This window comes from Oreochromis aureus, linkage group 10 (genome assembly GCF_013358895.1).
Source record: "Oreochromis aureus strain Israel breed Guangdong linkage group 10, ZZ_aureus, whole genome shotgun sequence".
Lineage (NCBI taxonomy): Eukaryota > Metazoa > Chordata > Actinopteri > Cichliformes > Cichlidae > Oreochromis > Oreochromis aureus.
In genome coordinates this window covers 31,530,524-31,551,638 of record NC_052951.1, presented here as the reverse complement: position 1 = coordinate 31,551,638, position 21,115 = coordinate 31,530,524, and the positions used below count along the sequence as shown (strand labels likewise).

Below are 21,115 nucleotides of genomic sequence, written 5' to 3'. Positions count from 1 at the left end.
GCTTAAGGAAATGACAGGAATGCTTTTTAATCAGCGTGCAGCATGAAGTCAGTTAACCTTCTGGGATATTCATCTGGTCATTTAAGCAGTTTCAGGTGCTTTGGTGTTAATGAACAGGTGCACTAGAGGGGCAACAACGAGACGACCCCCGAAACAGAACAGTTGTACTGCTGCCCCTGTGACCTGGACCCCGGGGTAAGAAGATGAGTGGATGGATGGGTTTCTTTTATTTCTAGTCTTAATCCATACTGTATAACTGATGTCCTCAAATTGATTTTGTTGTTTAGTTATGACAAATAAAACTGAAACCAACATCAGTGGTGCAAGATTTATCCCCAAATACTTATATACTTATACATATATGTCTATATGTATTTTTAAATGACCCCAGGCCAGGATTTATGATTCAATTGTAAGATTTTGAATGTGTACATTGGGAAATTGCAATAGTTAGTGATCCCATCCTGTGAATGAGACACTAAATGAGGCTAAGGTGGAATCAGAACAGGTTTTGTGGACCCACCTGGAAGGACATAAATCCTCTGGGAGTTTTTTAAATTGTATTTCTTTGTCTGGGTGTGCGTGGGGGGCGGATGAGGTTCAGATAATCAAGATGAAAGGAAATGTTCACCGAAGGCTCTCGGTTACACTGGTCGCCTCCTACCTGCAGTCAGCTTCTCTGGCTGAGAAACAGGCCTGGTTTGCTGGAGTGGAAACACCCGGGTGGGAGGGCAGCTAATACATCACTCCCCCTCCCCCCTTTAACTCATTACCTCACCGACTCTGGTCCATGTACATGAGGTGCAGCCCGTTTAATCTGTCTCAATCTGAGAGTCCCCGGCTGTCTTTGCTGCAGCGGCGAGCCTATTTAAAATAATCGGTGGCTGAAAACGCAGCTCTACGAGCTGTACGTCTCCTGAGACAGGCGCAAGAAGTAACAGACTCGTACACAACTGCATGACAAACAGCACACAGGCATAAAGTCAGCTGGAGCCTGATTGAAGCTGCAGATCTTACAGACAAAGCGCATCATTACAGCCTACAGATCTGCACAGATCCACACTTTCAGAGCAGATCGGTGCGTAAGTCTCCTGCCACATTATCCGCTCTATGCACGACTGATGCAGCGATTCATTTCTGGGTCTCGCAGACCTTTTCAGACAGAAGCAGCTGCACAAGAGCAGGAGCCCACGGGGGATTTCAGCTGCACTGTTGTGGCTGATGACATAATAAAAAAGGAAAAGTGGGTGAAATGAAAGTGGCTGCTCCTAATTAAGTGCAATCTTAATTAGCAGCATTTTAACTCTTCATTTGAAATTTATGGTGATTCTCTTAACTTTTAATGACTTGCCTGCCCTGAGCTCTTCTTGTTTCTGACATGGCCTCTGAAGCCCAGCTGCAGGCGGCCCATCGTACCACAGCTGCTTTAACCCCCAATGTAGAAATGTTCAGCATTGCATATAAAACACTCAAGAAAAGTGTAAATATATATCAAATTAAGAGAGGACAAAATGATCCTGTGGTAAAGATATTTGTCAGTACTGATGGAAAAATGAAAGTAAATTCTTACCCAGGTCGAATTCTCTGAATGTTTAGGAAAGGTTCCTAAATGCTTCCTTTATTATCTCCTTTAGCAAAGGAGACACTGGAGCATCCTTCCTAATGTCAACTTACATTTGAAAGCATCAGATCGTTCATGGAAACAACATAACTGACAGGCGATGCATGTAAATGCATATCTCAGTCTGGATGGGTCACATCTTCATTTTGCCTTTAGGCTCATCATTGATGACTTTTACTTGAAAGATAATGAAAATCTTAATAAAGGCAGGAGTTAAAGTGGATCAACTCTTCAGTGGGAAGTCTATATGTGACTGAACAGCAAGGCGGAGGAAGAAACATTTCCCAATAAAAAACATTTTACTTCAACATTATAACAGGTGAGTCTTTTTTAAACCTTAATAATAATTGATTCTTAATAATCAGGTGATATTTTTCAGAAGCATGTCAGCTCTTACACGGCATCCCTGAACTAACACAGCGGGTGAAGCAGCTACGATGACATCAAAGTTTCAGCACAGCAAGCCTTCACATTATTGTACAAGAGCAGCTGGATTCTATGATCAGATCTCTTTTCCTAAGGCAACGTGAGTTCTTCTTCACACCTTTCCTTGACCTCATGATGGTTTACATGAAGCAAACGTTAGGAAAGAGGACATTTTTTGAAACATTCAGCTGCCACCATTCATTCTGTACATTGTCAAAAAACAACGCATTTCCCAAAACAGCCGTGTTTTGGGAGAGCCCAGAAGTTCTTTAAGTGTTAGAATACAACACAGTTTTAACCAAACAGCAGATAAAGAGACACAAGAACGACACCCGCTGATTCAAACCTGAAATATTGCTCCATGTTTGACTGGTGAGTGCTGCAGGGCAAGCAGGGCATTAATGCTTAGCCAAAGCTGTGCATGTGATGCAACGAGTTAGGACATCAGTAAAAAGTGAAAGTCGCTCCAAACTTGTCACTTTTCGATCTGAAGCCTCACGGCTGGAGGCGAGTGCTCAAACCCAACCAAACGTCTTATGTAAACATTTCCATTCGTTTCCACGCGCATCATTTTTACACTCCATGGTGCACAAATAATTTAATCCCATTGGTGTATCTTTGCTTGCTTGTGTGAACTCAACAGTGATCCAATTGCATCAATTGATAATCTGCTGACCTGCACTAATACATGACTTCAAAGGGGCCATTTGTAGAGCATGGAGCTCTCAGGTTGAACTTGACACACATTTTCATAATAGCTCAGGATACCGAGGAGAGCATTTCCTCAGATGGGGAAAATGTCATGCAGTAATATGTGTGACCTCGTGTTTCTGCTCTAACAACCAGCAGCTGCATCAAGTGGATCTGATGACTTGATGCACTTTTTCCACAAAAGGAATTCTGTTTGAAGTTTGTCTGAAAGAATTTAGCACCCAACTATATGTTTGTTTTTTTAAACATAGCATTTGTGGGATGTGTTTGAGCTGCAAAATTTCATTAGCAAACATTCAGGACACCAAAAAAAGACGCCATAAGAAACTGCATGTTTGAACAAGGTCACGGTAAACTTCACTGATGTTTGTTCCCCTGAAAGATTTGAACTGTTTGTCTGGCACAACAGGCTGATGAAATCTAAGTTGGTGAAATATATCCAAGAAGATCATTAGTGAATCTCTCCATGGAGGAAAAATACACTCCTGCAGTCAGGTCCAAAAGTATTTGGATATTATGAAATTTCTGTATTTTTGCCTCGGTAGGTCACCACAGAGGACTGAGATCAAACAGTCAAGATGTGTTTTAACACAAGAACCCATTAACTGTTTAGGAACTTTTGATAACCATTTTTTAAACATAGTTCCCCATTTTCAGAGTCTGAAAAGGAACCGGAGGGAGTACCAGAATTTTAAATATGAGGATTGTTTTTAATATTTTAATACTACTTTTCTGTCAATAACTGTCTGAAGCTAGGAAAAAAAGAGTGGTTGCATTGAATTCTTTTGCATTTTGCAAATGATTTGCAGGCAGTTGCAGTGCCCAATTTGTTGTCTAAAGGTTGCACATGCAACATTCCCAACCTGTGGCCGACCTCTCTGCACAGGTCACCTGGTGGGAGGCGACCTGTCTCACAGTCTGGCTTGGACAAAGTTCACTCACTCAGTGGTTTGCAAGAACTCGTCCTCTAATCTAATCTATAAACAATGTCTAACAATCAATTTGAGTCATTCTGCAACTCATCTGACTCAACTGGTGCCAAATGATTCTATTTAAGTTCTATTTCTATATCAAAGCAAGGCTGCCCTTATTCTGTTTTGCAGTTGTTTTGTTTTGTGTTTTTTCCCGTTTCAGATCTGTGAGGTAAAGCCTTGACTGTAGACGGCAACAATTTGGTACAAACAACAACCGTTTTGTGATTTTCACGATATTATCACAAACAGATTACTTGTAATTACCACCTTGAAACCATTTCAATCTGACAGGAAACAGACTCGGTCTAACTGCCATCTTATCCCCATCATGAGTTGCTTTCAAAACTGCAGTTGATGGCGTGTGGTCACAGATCAGGTCCCCGTCTTAGAAGCAACCATTTCACTGGACACTGTTGCAGTAATTGTGGCCATGCTACAGTGTCCAACTATCTTTGTAGTTCGTCTGAAGCATGACTGAAACCTGATCTATTGGGTTTAGATCAGACGACTCACCTTTGAGTGGAACAAAACACCTACTTTCTTTACTTTGAGAAACTCCTGGGTTGCTTTTGCTGTGTGCTTTGCATTTTTAACCATTTTTACTTTGAAGAGCCATCCAATCAGATTGTCAGGTGTCCAATTAATGTAAAAATGGTTGTATTTCCTGAACAGCTAATGCCATACTTAAACCCCTTCAATTAAAGCTGAAACTGTGCACTCTGATTACATGTCGAGTATGATTTGATTTAAAAGTCACTGTGCTAGTCCACAGAGGCAAAACTCCAAAAAGTGCAATTTCATAAAAAACTTAGCTTAAACTCAAAGAGATCTCTGGCAATTCCACCTTAAAAGTAAGAAATATCCACCTGCAGTGTAGCAAACGACTGGTTGCCAGTGACACCAGGGCTATAACTCTTAGCTCTTAATAATCATACATGCAGGGTGCTGTTGGAAGGAGGTTGTTTTAACGGCCATCAAGGCAACAAAACAAGAAACAACAAGAGACACCTTGTCTGAAAAAACTATCTACAGCCATTTTTTGTAAGAGTGAAAGGCATTAAGGCTAAATGTAGGAGGAATTTAATGTTTTGCTATAAGCCATTTATGCAGGGTCGCTAAGTGGCAATGTAAAATTCACATTAATATTTAAAAAAAAAAAAAAAAGCTCAAGTGCACAAACACACAGTGCCAAATTTTGGCATGCATACCAACACAGTACGACAAAGGTTAAACTTTGTTTAAGGGGTGCTCGTTGTGCATTTTTAAGTAACCTCAGAGCCTCCCACACACACAAGCATCCCTCTCCCTCATGACCACTGCTTGTCCATATTCATTATTCACATGTTTCTATTATTGCAGTCTGGAAGTGACGGAGGTACGCAGAAATATTTACACTAAACCTCCTGTTCCACCTCCTACTCATTCTAATCCTCAGTGAGCACAGCTAATTTGAATACATTCATTGATTTGATAAAAAAATTTAAGAATTAAAAGTGATAATTTGACTCTGGATTAAACAGCTGACTGTGCTGCTGTGCTGGACGTGGCGTCCCTACAAAATCTTTAATTACCTTTGATGAGGAGAGATCAGGTTCGAATTCAGATTTGTGTAAATGTTGACCTTTGAAGAGCTCTGATGTTCGTATACGTAAGAAAGAGCCCAGTGCAATTTAGTGTTTAATTAAACAACTTTTTTTGTTAAAACATGTAATATAACGCTTTGGTTTAGCCATTCAAATAGTTACTTATTTGGTTAAGTTTCCAAACTTGCAGTCTGTTAAAGTTAAAAATACTTCAGTTTTTTGTTGTAAAGATAAACAAGTGTTCGAGTCTCTTGGACCCCCACCGTCTGCAAATCAAACTAAATTGATGTCAAACATTTGTGCTGTGAAAACTTTTGTTTGTGCTGTTTTTGTTTTAAAGATATTAATAAAAGTTTCTAGACCAGCCTCTTTCTGTACTGTGAAAGGTTGTAAAACATAAACCAGTACTGGATATTTTTTTGTTTTGATCACACTCTTTATAGTAAAAAACTAGGTTAACTTTGTTAAAATAAACTACGCATTCTGTCCGAGAAAAAAAAAAACTTTGCAAAATACAAATCTCCTTCTCCTCCCCATCCAGCCATACTCCGCTCCTTCATCTGACTTTTGTATATTTAATTTCAATAATAATCATAATAATGATGAATGAATAAATAAATAGTAAATAAGGTGTCAGCAGCTCTGCTATATATGCAAGAGCCTTTTCATGCAAGTCTTTATACTTTTGTATGAATTGTTTTCTGGATTTCACCAGACGAGAGTAAAAGCGAGCAGAATAAGATCTGTGAGCACTGGCTAGCTTTTGTTAGCCGCTTGGCTTTTGTGGCCAAGACCAAATAAAGACTGAGACAGGGCTGCAAGCTGCACCTGAAAAGCATGTTAGCTGGTTTAATATAGTACTACTACTAATACTGCCCGTCCGAGGGTATGGGCTGCCAAAAGTAGAGCTCCAGACATTTGTCCTGGACCATTTGTTGCATCCAGGTGTAGCCCATCTTTTGTGCTTCTGCCTTGAGGTCCATCACCAGGTGTTTCTCTCTTTTGCTTTCCTCTGCCTGCCTGGTGATGTTGGTTGGTGGTTTGCATAGAGCGTGCCCTACCCAGCATCATCTTTTCCGCCACTGCCAGTCCCAAGCCCAGATAAAAACAAGAGGAGGGACGTGGGGTTAACCTCACCCCGGAAAAAACTCAACTGCTACAGAAATGCTAAAAAAAAACAGAGACTAATTTCCTGAATGACCGTAGGTGGTGAAAGCCGAAAGGAAGCCACCAAACCAATTCTTCTTTCGACCAGGAGAACCTACATTGGCACATGGAACGTCAGGTTAAATATAGTTCTTATAAAAATAATAATTAATGTTTATTTTGTTGTCAGGTCCACCTCTGTGAGAAGGACTTGCTGATTGGAGCTGGAGGTAGAAGCAGACGTGTCTTTCCTTGGTTTGCTGCGACTTTAAGTCCTTCCTTTTGAAATGCATCTACCACATTTCAAATGATTTCCTTATTCTATACTCAGCAGGGTGACGCATTAAAAACATTCTAACATTCCCTGTGCAGCTCTCTGTCAGAACATACGGCTCAGCTTCAGAGAAACTGCTTTCTGATTTATGTAGATCTCATATTAAAGCCCCGCTGTGAAGCAGACTTCATGTTTTATTCACAGCAGCGGCCATATGTTGTGCTCGCACGTGTTTCTATGTGCAGTGTACTGAAAATGTGTCTTGTACTCTGTTGCATCTGACTCGTCACAGGGACAGTGGATTACTAAGCAGGGAGACAGACGGCAACAGCAAGGAGAAATAAACGGGAGGGAAGCAGTGAGGGAAAGAGGAACAGTCTGAGGCACTTAAAGCTCATCTCAGAGTCTTAGACAGAGCAACGCGGTTGATTTGGATGAGCTGGGCTGTACAAGGATGAGTTTAACATTTTTTATTGTGCACACAATTCGTGACGTAAAAAACATGAACTGTCAAATAGTTTGGGGCATTTGGACTAAAGATGCACTCGAGCACATACAGTTGATTAGACATCTTCAACAGAACCTTTTAGTTTATGCTGCTTTTTTGTATTTTTTAATATAAAAGCCTTTTGTAAAGTCTTTGCTATAAAAACAAAAATTCTAAATTTGATTTGTTGTATTTGCTTATGGCCAAAAAGGTAAGACAGTAAATTTCAATCTCTCAAGTCCAAGATTGAAGCTGATCAAAGTAAAGCACCACCAGAAGCCATCAGAACCATGATATACCTGCTGAAAAATGCCCGAAAAACATTGTCTTTTTTGTTTTTTTGCACTACTTAAAAATAGCCTTACTGATTTTCCTGGGTATTGGTATCAAATTTAGATTCTAGGATCGACTGCAGAAAGACAGCAGAGCTTGTGGACCTCACACAGCCCAGTCTGGTGAAATGTAAAATAATTGCATGATAACCTATAAAAATAAATCTTACCCCTTTCATTTCATCTTGGTGTGTGGCTGTTAGTGTCCAGAGTTTATCAGGCTGACAGCTGTGAGCAAGAAGCTCTTCTTCAGCGCAAGTGATTTATGATTACATAAGTGAGTTAATATCCGTCAAGAAACTCTCCTCTGTCTGTGGAAACTCTCAGATAAATACAAAATAGAAAACACATCACAATAAAAGACACTCCATACATTTAACAGCAATGTTCTTCATGAACACAAAAGCCTTTCCCCACCACTCAGATCAAAGCTGTGTCCACCGTCTTGTTGTTGACCTGCAGTCTTACCGGACATGTGAACATTCTTATTGTACTTGTCCTATCAATGGACATCACACAGTACCAGGCAATAAAACAGAGTAAGATTGCTCTCCACAAATGAATGATAGGCAAGGTGCAGGCCATCCACTGCTGCAGCTTCCAGGTAAAATAAAGTGGAATCTTTTCTTAATAATGACAACAACTAAAAAGCTCCCTCGGGTGTGCACAATGTGGTGTTTCATCTTCTGTGATCAAACCAACAAACACTACATCATCTGTAAACGTGTCGCGATCGTGCTGTTCAGCTTTAGCTGCGACACCATTCGGTTGAGACTAATTCTTCGAGTGTCAATTGCAGTAAAAGTGCAAAAACTCAGCACATTCATGTTGTTTTGGTTGATCATGATGACGGTAAAGCACCTCTTTACTGCTTCCCCTTTATACGGTGTTTGAAATGGGTCCAGTTTGTTTTGCACCTCAGTGAGAACATGAACGCACCGTTATCTCGACACTGTTTGCTGCAGCAGGTGTTAGTGATCATGGCAATTTTTGGGTTTCTGGCACAAAAACTAGTGAGTGAGGATTTCCAGGATCTGTGAACACTGAAACAAACAAACCAGTGTAAACATGAATATTCAGTCATGCACTAAACAAAGATTCAGGGCCGATTCATTACTGGATAATTAATGAGCGTTGTATTTCCTGTGATTCTTAGTGGACTTCAGGACTGTAGATAATGACGAGAACAAACTGATCTATATTGATAAATCATAAATGATTCATGAATATCATGAATCATGTGATAATGAGTACACTGACCGCTTTATTATGAGTGGTCCCTGATTAAGTCAGGATCTTCCGATGAGCAGCACAAAGTAGTTAAGGATTAGAAAATATCACAGAGTACCGTGAAAGACGCCTCATGCAGCCCAGGCAGGGAGTACTCCCACATTAATTCATCAGCATAAAATAATTACTTGCTCTTTCTGTGCTCTCTCAAGTTAAGTGGTGCATCAAACTGAGAGGCTACTGAGTACTGAATCATTACTATCTGTAAGTTAACCCCAACACACACCAGGCAGGACTGCATCGCCTCACAGCTCTGAAGCTGGAGCTGATATTCGTTCCTTATTCCACCAAATGCTCTGAAGCACATTTCACAAGCGTCCCAGAGCCGCTCTCTGCTCTGTGCCACTTAGAGCAGTGTCCGGTCTGTTTTACACAGAAGCCACTTCAAGCTTTGCAGAGCTGGAGGGCAGGAAGTCAGACAGAGAAATGCAAAGAGAATCCGGTCAAGCTTCAGAATGAAAGACCCCATGCTGACTACACGGCCCACTGCTGAAATGCTCCTGGTGCGATTTGAAACTGTGCAGAGAATGACACAAAAAGAAAACCCTGCATCAACCACAGGCCAGATCTCAGCTCGGTCTTTGACTACAACAGTCAGCTATCTGTTTTAATTTCTCTAAGCTTACATTATGCTCTTTAACATACAAGGGAAATCCCCCATAAGTGAAGCGGATGAATGTCGGACCACACTGGTTGGATATTGAGAGCTCTATGTCTAACTTCCCTCTGAAAAGTTTGCTTTTTGTGGGGAAACTTAAGACCTTAACGACGCTCTGTAGCAACCCACTCACATTAGCTACTGTTAAAGCTTGGCGAATGGTTCAAAAACTAGCAGGAAGGTCTCACTTAACATCTCTTTTCACTCCCCTATCCGATTATCCTCTTTTTTTGCCTGGGACCACTGACCCTGGCTTTCGGAAATGGGCTGCGAATGGTATTTCTACCTTTTCTGACTTAATGGACGGGTCTAATCTTATGTCCTTTAACCAGTTAATCGATAAATACAACATTCATGGGCATGACTTTTTTAGATATTTACAAGTGAGGGACCATATACAAAGGGCTACAACGATACTCACTAATCAGACCGTCTCTAAATGTGAAAAGCAGATATTTCAGCCAAATCTTAGAACTTCTATAAAAATTTGCTATGGCCTGTTAACAAAATTTGGGGTCACTGACACAACCTATCTGAAGAGGACTTGGGAAAAAGGATTACATATAGGGATCAGTGACGAGGTATGGGACGAAGTCTGGGAGAATGCTAAATCTCTGAGCGTCTGTAATAAAGTAAAGGCAATCCAACTAAAAATCCTACACAGAGCTCACATATCACCTTCTCAACGCCATAAATACAATTCAGACTTTCTCCGCTGTGCCCTCAATGTAAAATAGAGGTGGGCAACCTAACGCGCTGTCTATGGTCCTGGCGGAAAATACAACAATTCTGGTTTCTCATAAAGCGCGAACTGGATAAGATCTTCACCACTGACACTGAATGTAATCCACTGTGCATGCTACTTGGAGTGGCAAATGACAAAATCAGGGGGAAGTTTGGAAAGCAGGTCTGTGCACTGTTAACATTCTGTGTGAGGAAATGTGTCCTTTTGAACTGGATCACGGACACGGCCCCATCTAAAACTCAATGGCACCGGACAGTATTGGAATATGTGTCATTAGATTTCTTAACATGTAGGCTACATAGTAGGAACAAAAAGTTTCATAAAATAGGGGACCCATTTATGGCGTATGTTGGTCTGGATATCTCTGCTATTTTCTCACGGGCCTTGGTGTAATGCAAGCAGATCACTGCTATTTTACATATATGTATTGTTAATCGTATCTTATAATTAAAATGTCTGGATTTTCTATTTATTTCTTTGTATTCATGAGCCGGGTTGTTTGTTTGTCTGTTTGTTTGTCTGTTTGTTTTGTTTTGTTCTATTATGTTGGTTTTGTCTTGTTTAATTTTGGTGTCAGTGTAAAGTTTAAAATTCAATAAACACACAGTTACAAAAAAAAATGTTGGACCACGCAATGACCGACATCCAGTGATGTTAACAGTTTGCATCATGAAGCCAAAAATAGATCTGAAGCATTAATCGATAAAAGAGGGTAAACAGGATCTGCTGTGCACGGGAGCATGGCTGCTGGCTACACTGGTAACACTGGTGCCAGTTTGGATTCAGGAGACAGACACCCTCCCTATGTTTAAAACTTTCCTTTTTAATAAAGCATATAGTTAGGATCAGGTGACCCTGAATCCTCCCGTTGTTACGCTGCAGTAGGGCTGGGCTGCTGTGGGCTTCCCATGATGCACTGACTGTTTATACACCACTCTTATTAATAATCTCTGGCTCTCTTGCACAGTGTGTCCTTGTCCTGTTGTCCTCCCCTCACCCCTAACCGCACGTTGCAGATGGCCCCGCCCCTCCCTGAGCCTGGTCGTGCAGGAGGCTTCTTCCTGTTAAAAGGGAGTTTTTCCTCCCCACTGTCACCTGGTGCTTTCTCACAGGGGGTTGTGTGATTGTTAGGGTCTTTACCTCACAATATAAAATGCATTGAGGAGACTGTCGGGGTGATTTTTCACTATGTAAGCAAAACTGAATTGAACTGAATCTAAATGAATTGGTAGTCTTTGCCATGAAGCAGGCTGGGATACTAACAGGCCTGTGGTTCAGATAACAGCAGTTCAGATCTGTTGTTAAAGACTTCCACTTGGATACGTAGCAGACGATGACACAAAATGTCTGCAACAGAGTGAAAGCTCATCTACGTTAAATATATAAAAATATTGCTTAGCAATGGGATCTGTGGAAAGTGCTGTATGAAAACAATCCGGCAGTGCCTGCTTAGCACAGAAAATAGAGCAATCTTGATGCAAATTAGTCTGCTGTGTGATTCTCCGGTAAAGTTATTCATATGTGAAAAAGCGGAGCTCCAAGCGTTTGTTTTGTTTGATGTAGTGGTAGCATGGAGGAGCTCCGGGAGGAGGAGGAGGAGGAGGAGGGCGACAGCTTTACAGTTCAGGTTTTATCCTTTAGATCAGGTTCAGTTAGGCAAACTGCAGTCTGTGTGGTGAGAACAAATTGTTTTGTGATTGTTTTTTGTTTTTTTACAAGATGGAGACAAGTTGCAAAGGAGGAGCAGAAGAAAAAAGTAACGCAGCTGAAAATGGAGTTATACAGAGAAGTTGTAAAAAGGCAGTTTCTGAAATTAAGCTGTAATTTCAAAACAAGTCCAAGACGCCTGGCGTTTCTCTCGTTGCTCAAACCACCTGCAGAGGCAGTCAATCTGCCGAGCATTTCACCAACAAAGTGTGCAATCAACTGCATGAAAATTTAAAAAGCTATCACATCTGAAGCTTATGAACAAGCAAGCCCTGATGTGGTATAAATAAATAATAAATAAAAGCACGGCATCGGAGTGAAGCAGCGGTTTAAATGTCGAGCGGTTACAGAGATGAACCTCAAAGACAAAGGCTCAGTATCTAATGATTCTGACCGGCCCATCATAAGCATCATATTTTATGTACATCATAACTTACAAAACTCCTTTTATCACTACACCGTAACCTTCCACGCCATTCCGGTCGTTGTGGTACGCGCTGACCCGATGTGTATTTATATTTCTCGGGAGGTTCACGTCAGGTCATGTAGAAGGTGGCGGTGTAGGGTTAAGATAGAAACCCAGTTATGGCGGAAGTTAAGATGTAGATCTGACGTAAAAGTGTGATTCACATGTAAGGAGGAAATCTAAGCGGTGTGATGACTGAAAAACAAGTATTTTAAGGTTGTGTGAGGAAACGCCAGCAGCATGCAAATGATAAAAATATGCGACTTACTATGGTGAAGTTCATGACTTTGAGGATCCAGATAGTTAGTGCCAAGTTGATCAGGATCAGGATCATCAGCAGCAGGACGAAGAAGTAAAGGCAGCGTTTCCTCCAGCCGTATATTCCCACTTTGTACACTTGTGGTTTCTCTGAACTCTGGACATTGTTCCTATGAGTGCACTGTTCTTGGGTCATCTGAGAGGAGACAGAGAATAAGAGAGAAAGGATTATAGCCGAGGGCAGCACGCTGACCTTAGGGTTGCTTCCTGCTAACAAGGCTGTTTCTCTGGGGTTTGCTGAAAGCCCGGTTCGCACTGACAACATTGTTTATTTGGATAGCTTTTATAAGGCAAATAAGTGTCATGATGCTGTGTTTTTGTCCCCTGTGGGCTGCCGTTTCATCTGAAGAGATGATTACAGGGCATCTGCATAGTTAAAGCTGCATTAAAGCTGCAGTAGTCACAGATCTGTGAAAGGCAAATAAAACCAAACAGCACAAAACCAACTACATAAAACATCACAAGTACAAAACAGGAAATCCACTTCCCTCTCAGTTTTAGGCCCCACTCCTCAAATAAGCACTGTGTACTTAGTCAGTGGGTAAATGTGCTTCACAAACTGCAAAAAGAGTCATTTCTGACATGTGGCTTCACACAGGATTCTTCCAGAGGCCTATAGTATAAAGCAGGACTTGGCTGGATAACTTCAGGTTTAATCTGGGATTTGGAATTCAGTAACTCAATTAACCATGATGAAGGTGAGCAGAAGAGCATCTTTGCAGAAACAACATTTTAAGCCTTGAAGCAGATGAGCTACAGCAGCAGAAGATCATCCTGTTAGCTCAGAGCAAGAAACTGAGGGTACAGTTCATACAAGCTCACCAAGATCAGACAAAAAACACATTTCCTGGTCTGATGATGGATGTTTGCACCAGGTTAATACATCACGTCACAAATCTCACATCTCAAACTGGTTTCTTGAACATGAGTTCACTGTACTCAGATGTACCTCACTGAATGCCACCAAGTGTTATGGACGTTTTTGAAGCCAGTCTCAGCGAGAAGTAACCATTGAAGTGTTGGATTAGCGCGCGTGGCCTTTTCACTGGCATCAAAAACAACTTGTTTTGGTCGCACTGACGCAACATCTTTCAAACAGTAATGGTAAATATTTCAGCATTCATCAGACAAAAGAGCAACATTTCTATTCATCACAGTCCAATCATCGTTTGTCTTTGAGCTCTTATTGGGTCTTCACCGTCTCCTGAGAAAACTGTCTGCCTGTTTAGCTGCTAAATGTTCCACTGGTGCTGGTGTGGAACAGCAATAACAGCATCAATTTACTCTAATCTGGCCTTTATGTATTCAGCCATTATTGTAGCCCCTTGGGGCTGCAGGATGGAGCTGACTATGATTGCTTGGATGCAGCTCTGCAGAGCCTCAGAGGAAAATGACTTTAAGATAAGAGATTGGACACAACTGAACATTACTACAAATAACATGCCATAAACATTCCTCTCACATACTCCTATCCAATAGCTCTTGGTTGAGTCACTGACTGGCCACTCAGTCCTTGGCACAATGAAAGAGAGTTTAGTTAGCGATCGCATTGATTGATTACCCCATAAGTGGTCTATAACTCCATTATAACCCCTTGCCCCATTGATGTGCCGATAGCGGCGATTAATGATGATTCTAATTGTCTGCCTTTGATGATGAGGAGGCATTGTTCACTTCTAGCGCCATAATAATGGCCTAATAACTCTGTGGAAAAATACAATTTACTGTCGGTCGCGCTTTGGAGTGCGTGCCTCACACCACCCAAGCCAATTGTTTTTGACAACCACACACATTACCCGCTAACTGAAACAAATGGCACAAGACAGGGCCCTGGTGAGAGAGTGCTGAAAGCTACAGAGGAGACTCCAAAACACCAGTCAGCAAAAATGGGGAAATCTCATTGTGTATGGTCCGATTTTCATTTCTGTGTGAGGGGAGATGCAGAGAGCTGAAGAGGTGCAGCTTAGCAACGTCTAGGCTGATAGATAAGCTTGAAATAAGCAGTGTGAGAATAAACAAAAGCCAAGAGAGGCACAAAGCTGTCCAAACGGAGATTGTTCTAAAATGGCATTTAAAGTAGACACACACACACACCCCTACATGAATGTCACTGTGAATCTTACTAGTTTTAAATGCAAAAAAGCTGAAGGTTATTATCCTCGTGGCAAATTTTCTCCTTGTTTTTCTGGCTCTGAATTGGCCACCTTCCTCAATCTCACCCGTGAAGCTGTGATTGTCTTGTCTGTTTATTTCAATTATCAATAAGCACCAGAGACATTTGAATTTCTGAAGAACTGAGGATACAAATGCTTCCACTGGATGAACTGGACTTGAAAAGCCACAGAAAATGTCAAAGGAAATCTGCCCATTTCTGCGTGAAATATCAGGGGCCGTTACATAAACACGACACCAACCCTGAGGTCTTTTGGCAAAACCCCAAGGCCGTGTGTGATGTACGGGCCGAGGGACCTCTATAGCTCTTCCTGTAGGTAGTATGCCTGTGAAGGGTAGTCCACTCTGAAAATCAGTCAAAGCCCTCCACCACAGTGAGACGCCACATCACGGAGGGAAGAGCTTAGCCTGAAGGCGAATGTCAGTTTAGTCTATTTAGGTTTTCACGCTCATCTATAGCCTCAAGTCGTGAATACTGACCAAAAAAAAAATAAAAAAATCGGGCTGCAGATACAAGCAGCAGAAATGAGCTTCAGGCGACCGGCTGCTGCTCTTCTGCGTCCCCATAGAGAAGGAGAGAGGGAATTTTCAGTTGCTCTGCTCATTCCTTGATCTGAATCCTGATAACTGGGAGAAAACGGAAGGGTAGAATTCCCAGTAGTCTATTACATTAACGGACTGGCAGACTGCTTCGAGGGCAGCTGTAAATTCTGGAAACGATGTTTAGGTGAGGACATCGGTGGCCAAAGACAAGAATTCATTTTATTTATTTATTTTTGTAATTACATTACTGCAATGTGGTAATTACAAGTTATCTGTAAAGACAAAATCACAGGTTCACCCTTGATTATCTGAGGCTGACCTCGCAGTTTACCACGAGTACCCAAATCTTCGGTTCAAAACATAAAACACAGGCACGAACACAACGACCAACAGCTGTATGAGCCAAAAGTGGCCCAGGCTGTTTGATCAGCTCTCTGGCAATATCCTCGCAGAGCCTGGGAGAGGGAATTAATGATGCCCCTCATCCTGCACAACACTTTCTTTTCTGTTTCCATCTGCAAGAAGCCCTTCCAAATATGGCTGCGAGTCATGGCAGACAAACTGCTGTCCTGTCCAATCACCCGTTTCAACAGAATCCAGTTCAAATGACATTTGTTTACAAAAAGAAGCCCAAGCAAACACACACACACACACACACACACACACACATACACACACACACACTACAAAGACAGACAAAAAACAGTCAATTTCTTTTCTCTAGATTAGTTTTCTGATTCTTTTCTTCCTTCTCAGGTGTGACAGGCGCAGATAACTGACCCTTAAACTGATGTGAAAGGAAAACTTCAAGACGAAACAGAATATGTCAGCAACATTTGTTAAGCTGAGAAAATTAAAGAAGTTTGCACAGAGTTAAAGTCTTCAGAAAGAAATCTGGAAACCTGCAGTGAATAAACCTCTGTTTTTATTCACTTCAACTCGGTTTCATCTCAATTTGTAATTCCCCCAAATCCTCGGGCCACGCCACTCACCTTTCAATTTCATTCAGAAATACAGCTAATATCTTCCAAAAGTGCAGTTTATTCAGACAGATTTGATGTGATTTTGTGCAACTTTCACCAAATCTGCTTTGCAGAAACAGAACAAACTGAACTGAAAAAAGTCCTTGAAGAAAAACCCCACAAACACACAGAATGCTTCAGGAGTTGCCAAGCTTCTCCAGGTGTTGTGGAGACGACAGCCTCGGCAGCTTGGCAGGAAAGCAAGTCTCCCAGTGACACCAGCATCAAGTCAGATGGAGAAGTATGTGTGTGTTCCCATCCATTCATGTGTAAATGTGTCACATTTCAGAAAAAACCTTCCACGATCCGAACGCGTTCTGTACTGAATGTGTTTCCAGTCAGGGTGGTGAAGGGTGACGCAACGTCTGCAGCAAGCAGGAACAACTTCAGAAACAAATATTTAAAGTCTAACTGCTGCTGCTATGCTTTCACATTAGCGCTTTGGGCTAGTACACACAGGCACGCATGTTAGCAATGCTCTAGCATTTTCTGCTTGGTTGGTGCTGATAAGAAAAAGTAAATCACAAACATAATACAGTTATTTTTTATTTTTCAGTTTATGTGCTCAAAAATGATAAATGGTCAGAAAAGCTGAGGACAGCATGAAAGATGAATGCAGGTGCCGTGACATCACTGGGTTTGTGAAGACTCGTGATATATTGATGTTTTAAACTCTCTCTCATCATGTCCAAAGTGTGAAAGTGCACGATCACTGCACTGTTAGCCAACGTCACTTAGAGTGAAGAAAATTTACAAATTAGCCTTTTTTAAAAACTTTAGATATTGACCTACATTTTCACTGAAAAAGTATTTTTTATGGGAGACAAACTACTGTTAGCTCAAGTTTCCTGCAGCCCCCTAGTGGCCATTAAAAAGAATGCAGATTTAGGAAAGTTTTCACTTTTCATCTTTTATGCTGTACAGAGTTACTACGTTACACCAAAACTACTTGAATGCTCCTCGGCATTGATTTTTCAAAGCGGTTTTCAGACATGAACATTTGTGGGAATCGATCAGGGACATTTGCCGCCATTGTTCTTTCTTGCTCTTGCGGTTTATGGAGGGCGCGGCCTGAACAGATCAGGATAAATGATGCCCATCAGCTAATTGTTAATTAATTATTATTAGTCTTTCTATTTGCGCAACACTGCAATTCAACGCGACACAGACCTTGTACAAGGAAGCTGGCAGGTGAAGGAGCAGCTGATGTTGGGTCTGACCGCATTGGACATTTGCATTCTCACATGCGTGACCTTTGGGGGGTGTCCAGGAAATGTTATTGCCGCAATGCATGCTTAAAACGACTGAAGTCTCTGGCAGTCTGTTGGACCTTGGACTGCTATTCCTCTAAAAACGTATCCACTCAGTGTTTTGATGATGATGCTGGGCTGCACTGTGTCACATGGTGGGATTTTGTCACTGTGGAGGCCAAAGCATGATTCTCATCACTGTCGTCAGAACATTCAGAACACTTAGGCCCCATGGAGGGACACGCTGTCATCCTGGGAGAGACCACTCTTATCAGCGACCTTTAGCTCTAAGGTGACAAGTGGATCAAAAATGTGCCGGTAAAATGTTCCTCAAAGGAGAACGAGGCTGTCCGACCCCCTCACTGAGAGTCCACCTCCCACCTGTCTGCAATACGCTGAAGGATAACTACTGAATTTGCTTTCCACACCTCTGTGGAGCAGTGGACCAGTGTCTTTGTGCTATTTTACTCAACTCTAAAATGTGCAATCATCTTTTTAATAATGTGCTACACACTGAAAACCTACAACATGACAGAACGTCTTATATAAGACAGATAAGAATGTTTACAGCCTGCAGTGAGAAAGGGTTACTCCTATTTTTCCTCACATATCACACCGGTGTCATCGAACGTGCACGGTCGACCACACCAGCTTAACCGGAAATAATTTCCCTTTAGTGAATATTTCCACTGAAATACAATCTAGCTAAACTGCCTTTGCTGTTTATGATTAAAGAGCAACTTGAATGGGATATTAAATTAATTTATATCGTAACATGTTCTACTACATAATCTCATACTGTCCCATACCATATTATAAACTATTTGTCGTGGAGTAAAGAGAGTATGGACCAAACTCCGACACTGACGATGGACTTAAAGTGAAAGTGTATTTTAATGACAGCAGGAAGAGAATACAAACAAAAGCAGAAAGTGACAAAGAACTGGACGAAACAAAACCTAAACTGGGAGCAACTACAAAAATAAGTATAAAGAAACTAAAGACCTGAGACGTGGAACACAGCACATGAAAACCAGCAACGAGGACCATGGACCCTGGAACATGGTGAAATACAGCAGGAGATACACAGATGATCCGACAACAAACAGAGGAAGACAGACGGCTTAAATACACAGAGATAACGAGGGAACGACAGCACAGCTGGGAGTAATCACACACAACGAGACCGGGCGAAGCAAACTGAAAACAGTAAGACGGCACACGAGACTGTCAAAGTAAAAGGGGAAACACGAGACAGGCACAGAGACACGGACTTGACACTGAAACAATGAGAGGCACAGACATGAAAACAAAACGTTACCCAAGGAAGCACAGAGGCAGAAACCAAGAGACTAGACCATGACACTATGAAATAATGAACTATTCTTCAACTTATTGGGTACTAAGATACATTTCTTAGTCTCCGTGTCTTTGCCTGAAATTGGAAGCATGTTTTTTTTAGAAGTAGTAAAGTGAGAGAATGCATCAGCCTGAGCAGCTCAATACCGTTTACGGGGCATCGAATAGCGCCACTTTGTTGAAGTGAATGGTGTTTCTTTTCTTTTTATTTGGTGTCTGTGCCATGATGATTTGGGCAGCAGTGATACAGGACTTTCTTCAGATCCCACTTAGGTCTAATTATGAGATGTAACCCTAATCCTGAAACTCATCCTGTGGTTTCTTTCCACCATCATCTTTTCCCCACACTAATGAAGTAACTGCAAAAGTAAAGAGTCAATCAAAGAAAGGTCAAAAAACTAAAACAATATATCACAGAAACTGAACTCCTGGCTGGTCCCCTGGCAGACAAACCTCCACCACCACCACCACCACCCTTCCAACCTTTAAATGCAGACGTTTCCGCTCTTTAAAAACAGGCTGTTACTTCTTGGCATCCAGTTATTGGCTGTCAAGCACCGACGCCGAGGGGAACCTTACTGTTTATATCTCAGAACATGGCGGCTCGACAGACAGATGGCAACATTATTCAAAAATTCAAACGCAATAACAAATTGCTAATGGTTTTCAAAGTTTCAGGAAAGTGCACATTGCATTAGTGGGTTCTTATTCCTTTACATCTGCAGTATTACGCTGTGGATCTACTCACCTCACAAAGTATATCACAAATCAAATAAATGCACTGCAGTGATGAAATATAACGGCTCTCTCCTCTGTGCTTTCTACACAATTTCCATCCATGCACAAAGAGTTCTGATAGCTTTCCAATAACCTCTTAGGCTAGTGGCTGACTGAGAAACGAATATGGGGCTGGGTTCAAGCAAAAATAATGGCCACTCTCATCAGAGCCAAGGTGTGTGTGTGTGTGTGTGTGTGTGTGTGTGTGTGTGTGTGTGTGTGCACGCATTAAGAAAGTGGAGCCGAAGAGCTAGGGAGGAAGAAAATAAGTGGCAAATTGGAGGCAAATCAAAATCATTGGCCTTTGAGTCTTTTTCCCTTCACGGCTGCTTTCCAGTGGTGCCACTTGTTCAGCCAACTATTCATTCAGAGACCCTGAAGAAATCCCAATCGTGGAAAAACAAAGTCTGTCCCTGATTAGAGAGAGAAATGAGGTTTTACTAAATGTTATTGGTCATTCCTGCTGCCAAATAGTCGGGCAGCTCCACATTAGGACTTTTATAGACAACATGTGGATCGGTACCAGGACCCGATGGCTGCTGCCAGTGGATTGGCTATTATTGGGGCTTGCATGCCTCCAAATGTTTGAATACATGGAATGGCTGACAGCCAGAGGGAGTTTATTGGCCATTTCAATGTGTGAGTAAACAAGCAAGTGGAAATAAATTGTAATCAGCTGAATGCAAAGCAAACACTTCCCAGACTGTTGGTCACTGAAGAGAACCTATTGTGCTTTTCCCTGTTTTCTGTTGTGTTAATGTTACTGTTACAATGATGGATGCTCATATTGAACACGGCTCAATTATGAGATGAGTATTGTAGAATGTCTGCTTTTATCTTTGGCTCTGTGTGGTTTCACAGAGTAAAGACATCCTGAGCAGAGTAGCATCAATGCCCAGTATGATTCAAATAAGGATTATTTTGAACTGTGAATCATGCAAAGCTACTCTGGTAGAAAAACAAACAACAAAACCTGGAAATGACTGGAACAGGTCTGCTTTAACCTCCAGACAGGCGAAGCTCAAGCGTTTTCTTTAGTTGGAGCACCACAGCCTCAGTTTTTCAGCTCCTTTTGTAAAACTCAAGAAAAACATCAGAGATCAGCAGTGATGCAGTGAAAGCCGGTGGAGGCAAAGAGCAGAAGAAATGTGATGAAACTCTGATGAAAGCTGCTTCCTATCTAAACAAGCTTTTGTTGAGGAAGTGTTTAGATATGAAGCATTCCAATAAAATATGCATTCACAAACAAAATAA

At 41.5% G+C, this 21,115-nt stretch overlaps 1 protein-coding gene across 3 annotated transcripts in view; it reads right to left on the bottom strand.

Annotated features, from left to right (window-relative positions):
- The window catches only part of sgcd (sarcoglycan, delta (dystrophin-associated glycoprotein)), a 458,641-nt gene that overhangs the window by 142,629 nt on the left and 294,897 nt on the right, over positions 1-21,115 (bottom strand). For all 3 annotated transcript variants that reach the window (XM_039618529.1, XM_039618530.1, XM_031750357.2), the window contains one exon: positions 12,689-12,874. In XM_039618529.1, the coding sequence (XP_039474463.1) occupies positions 12,689-12,874 (186 nt within the window). The remainder of the gene's footprint in view (positions 1-12,688; positions 12,875-21,115) is intronic.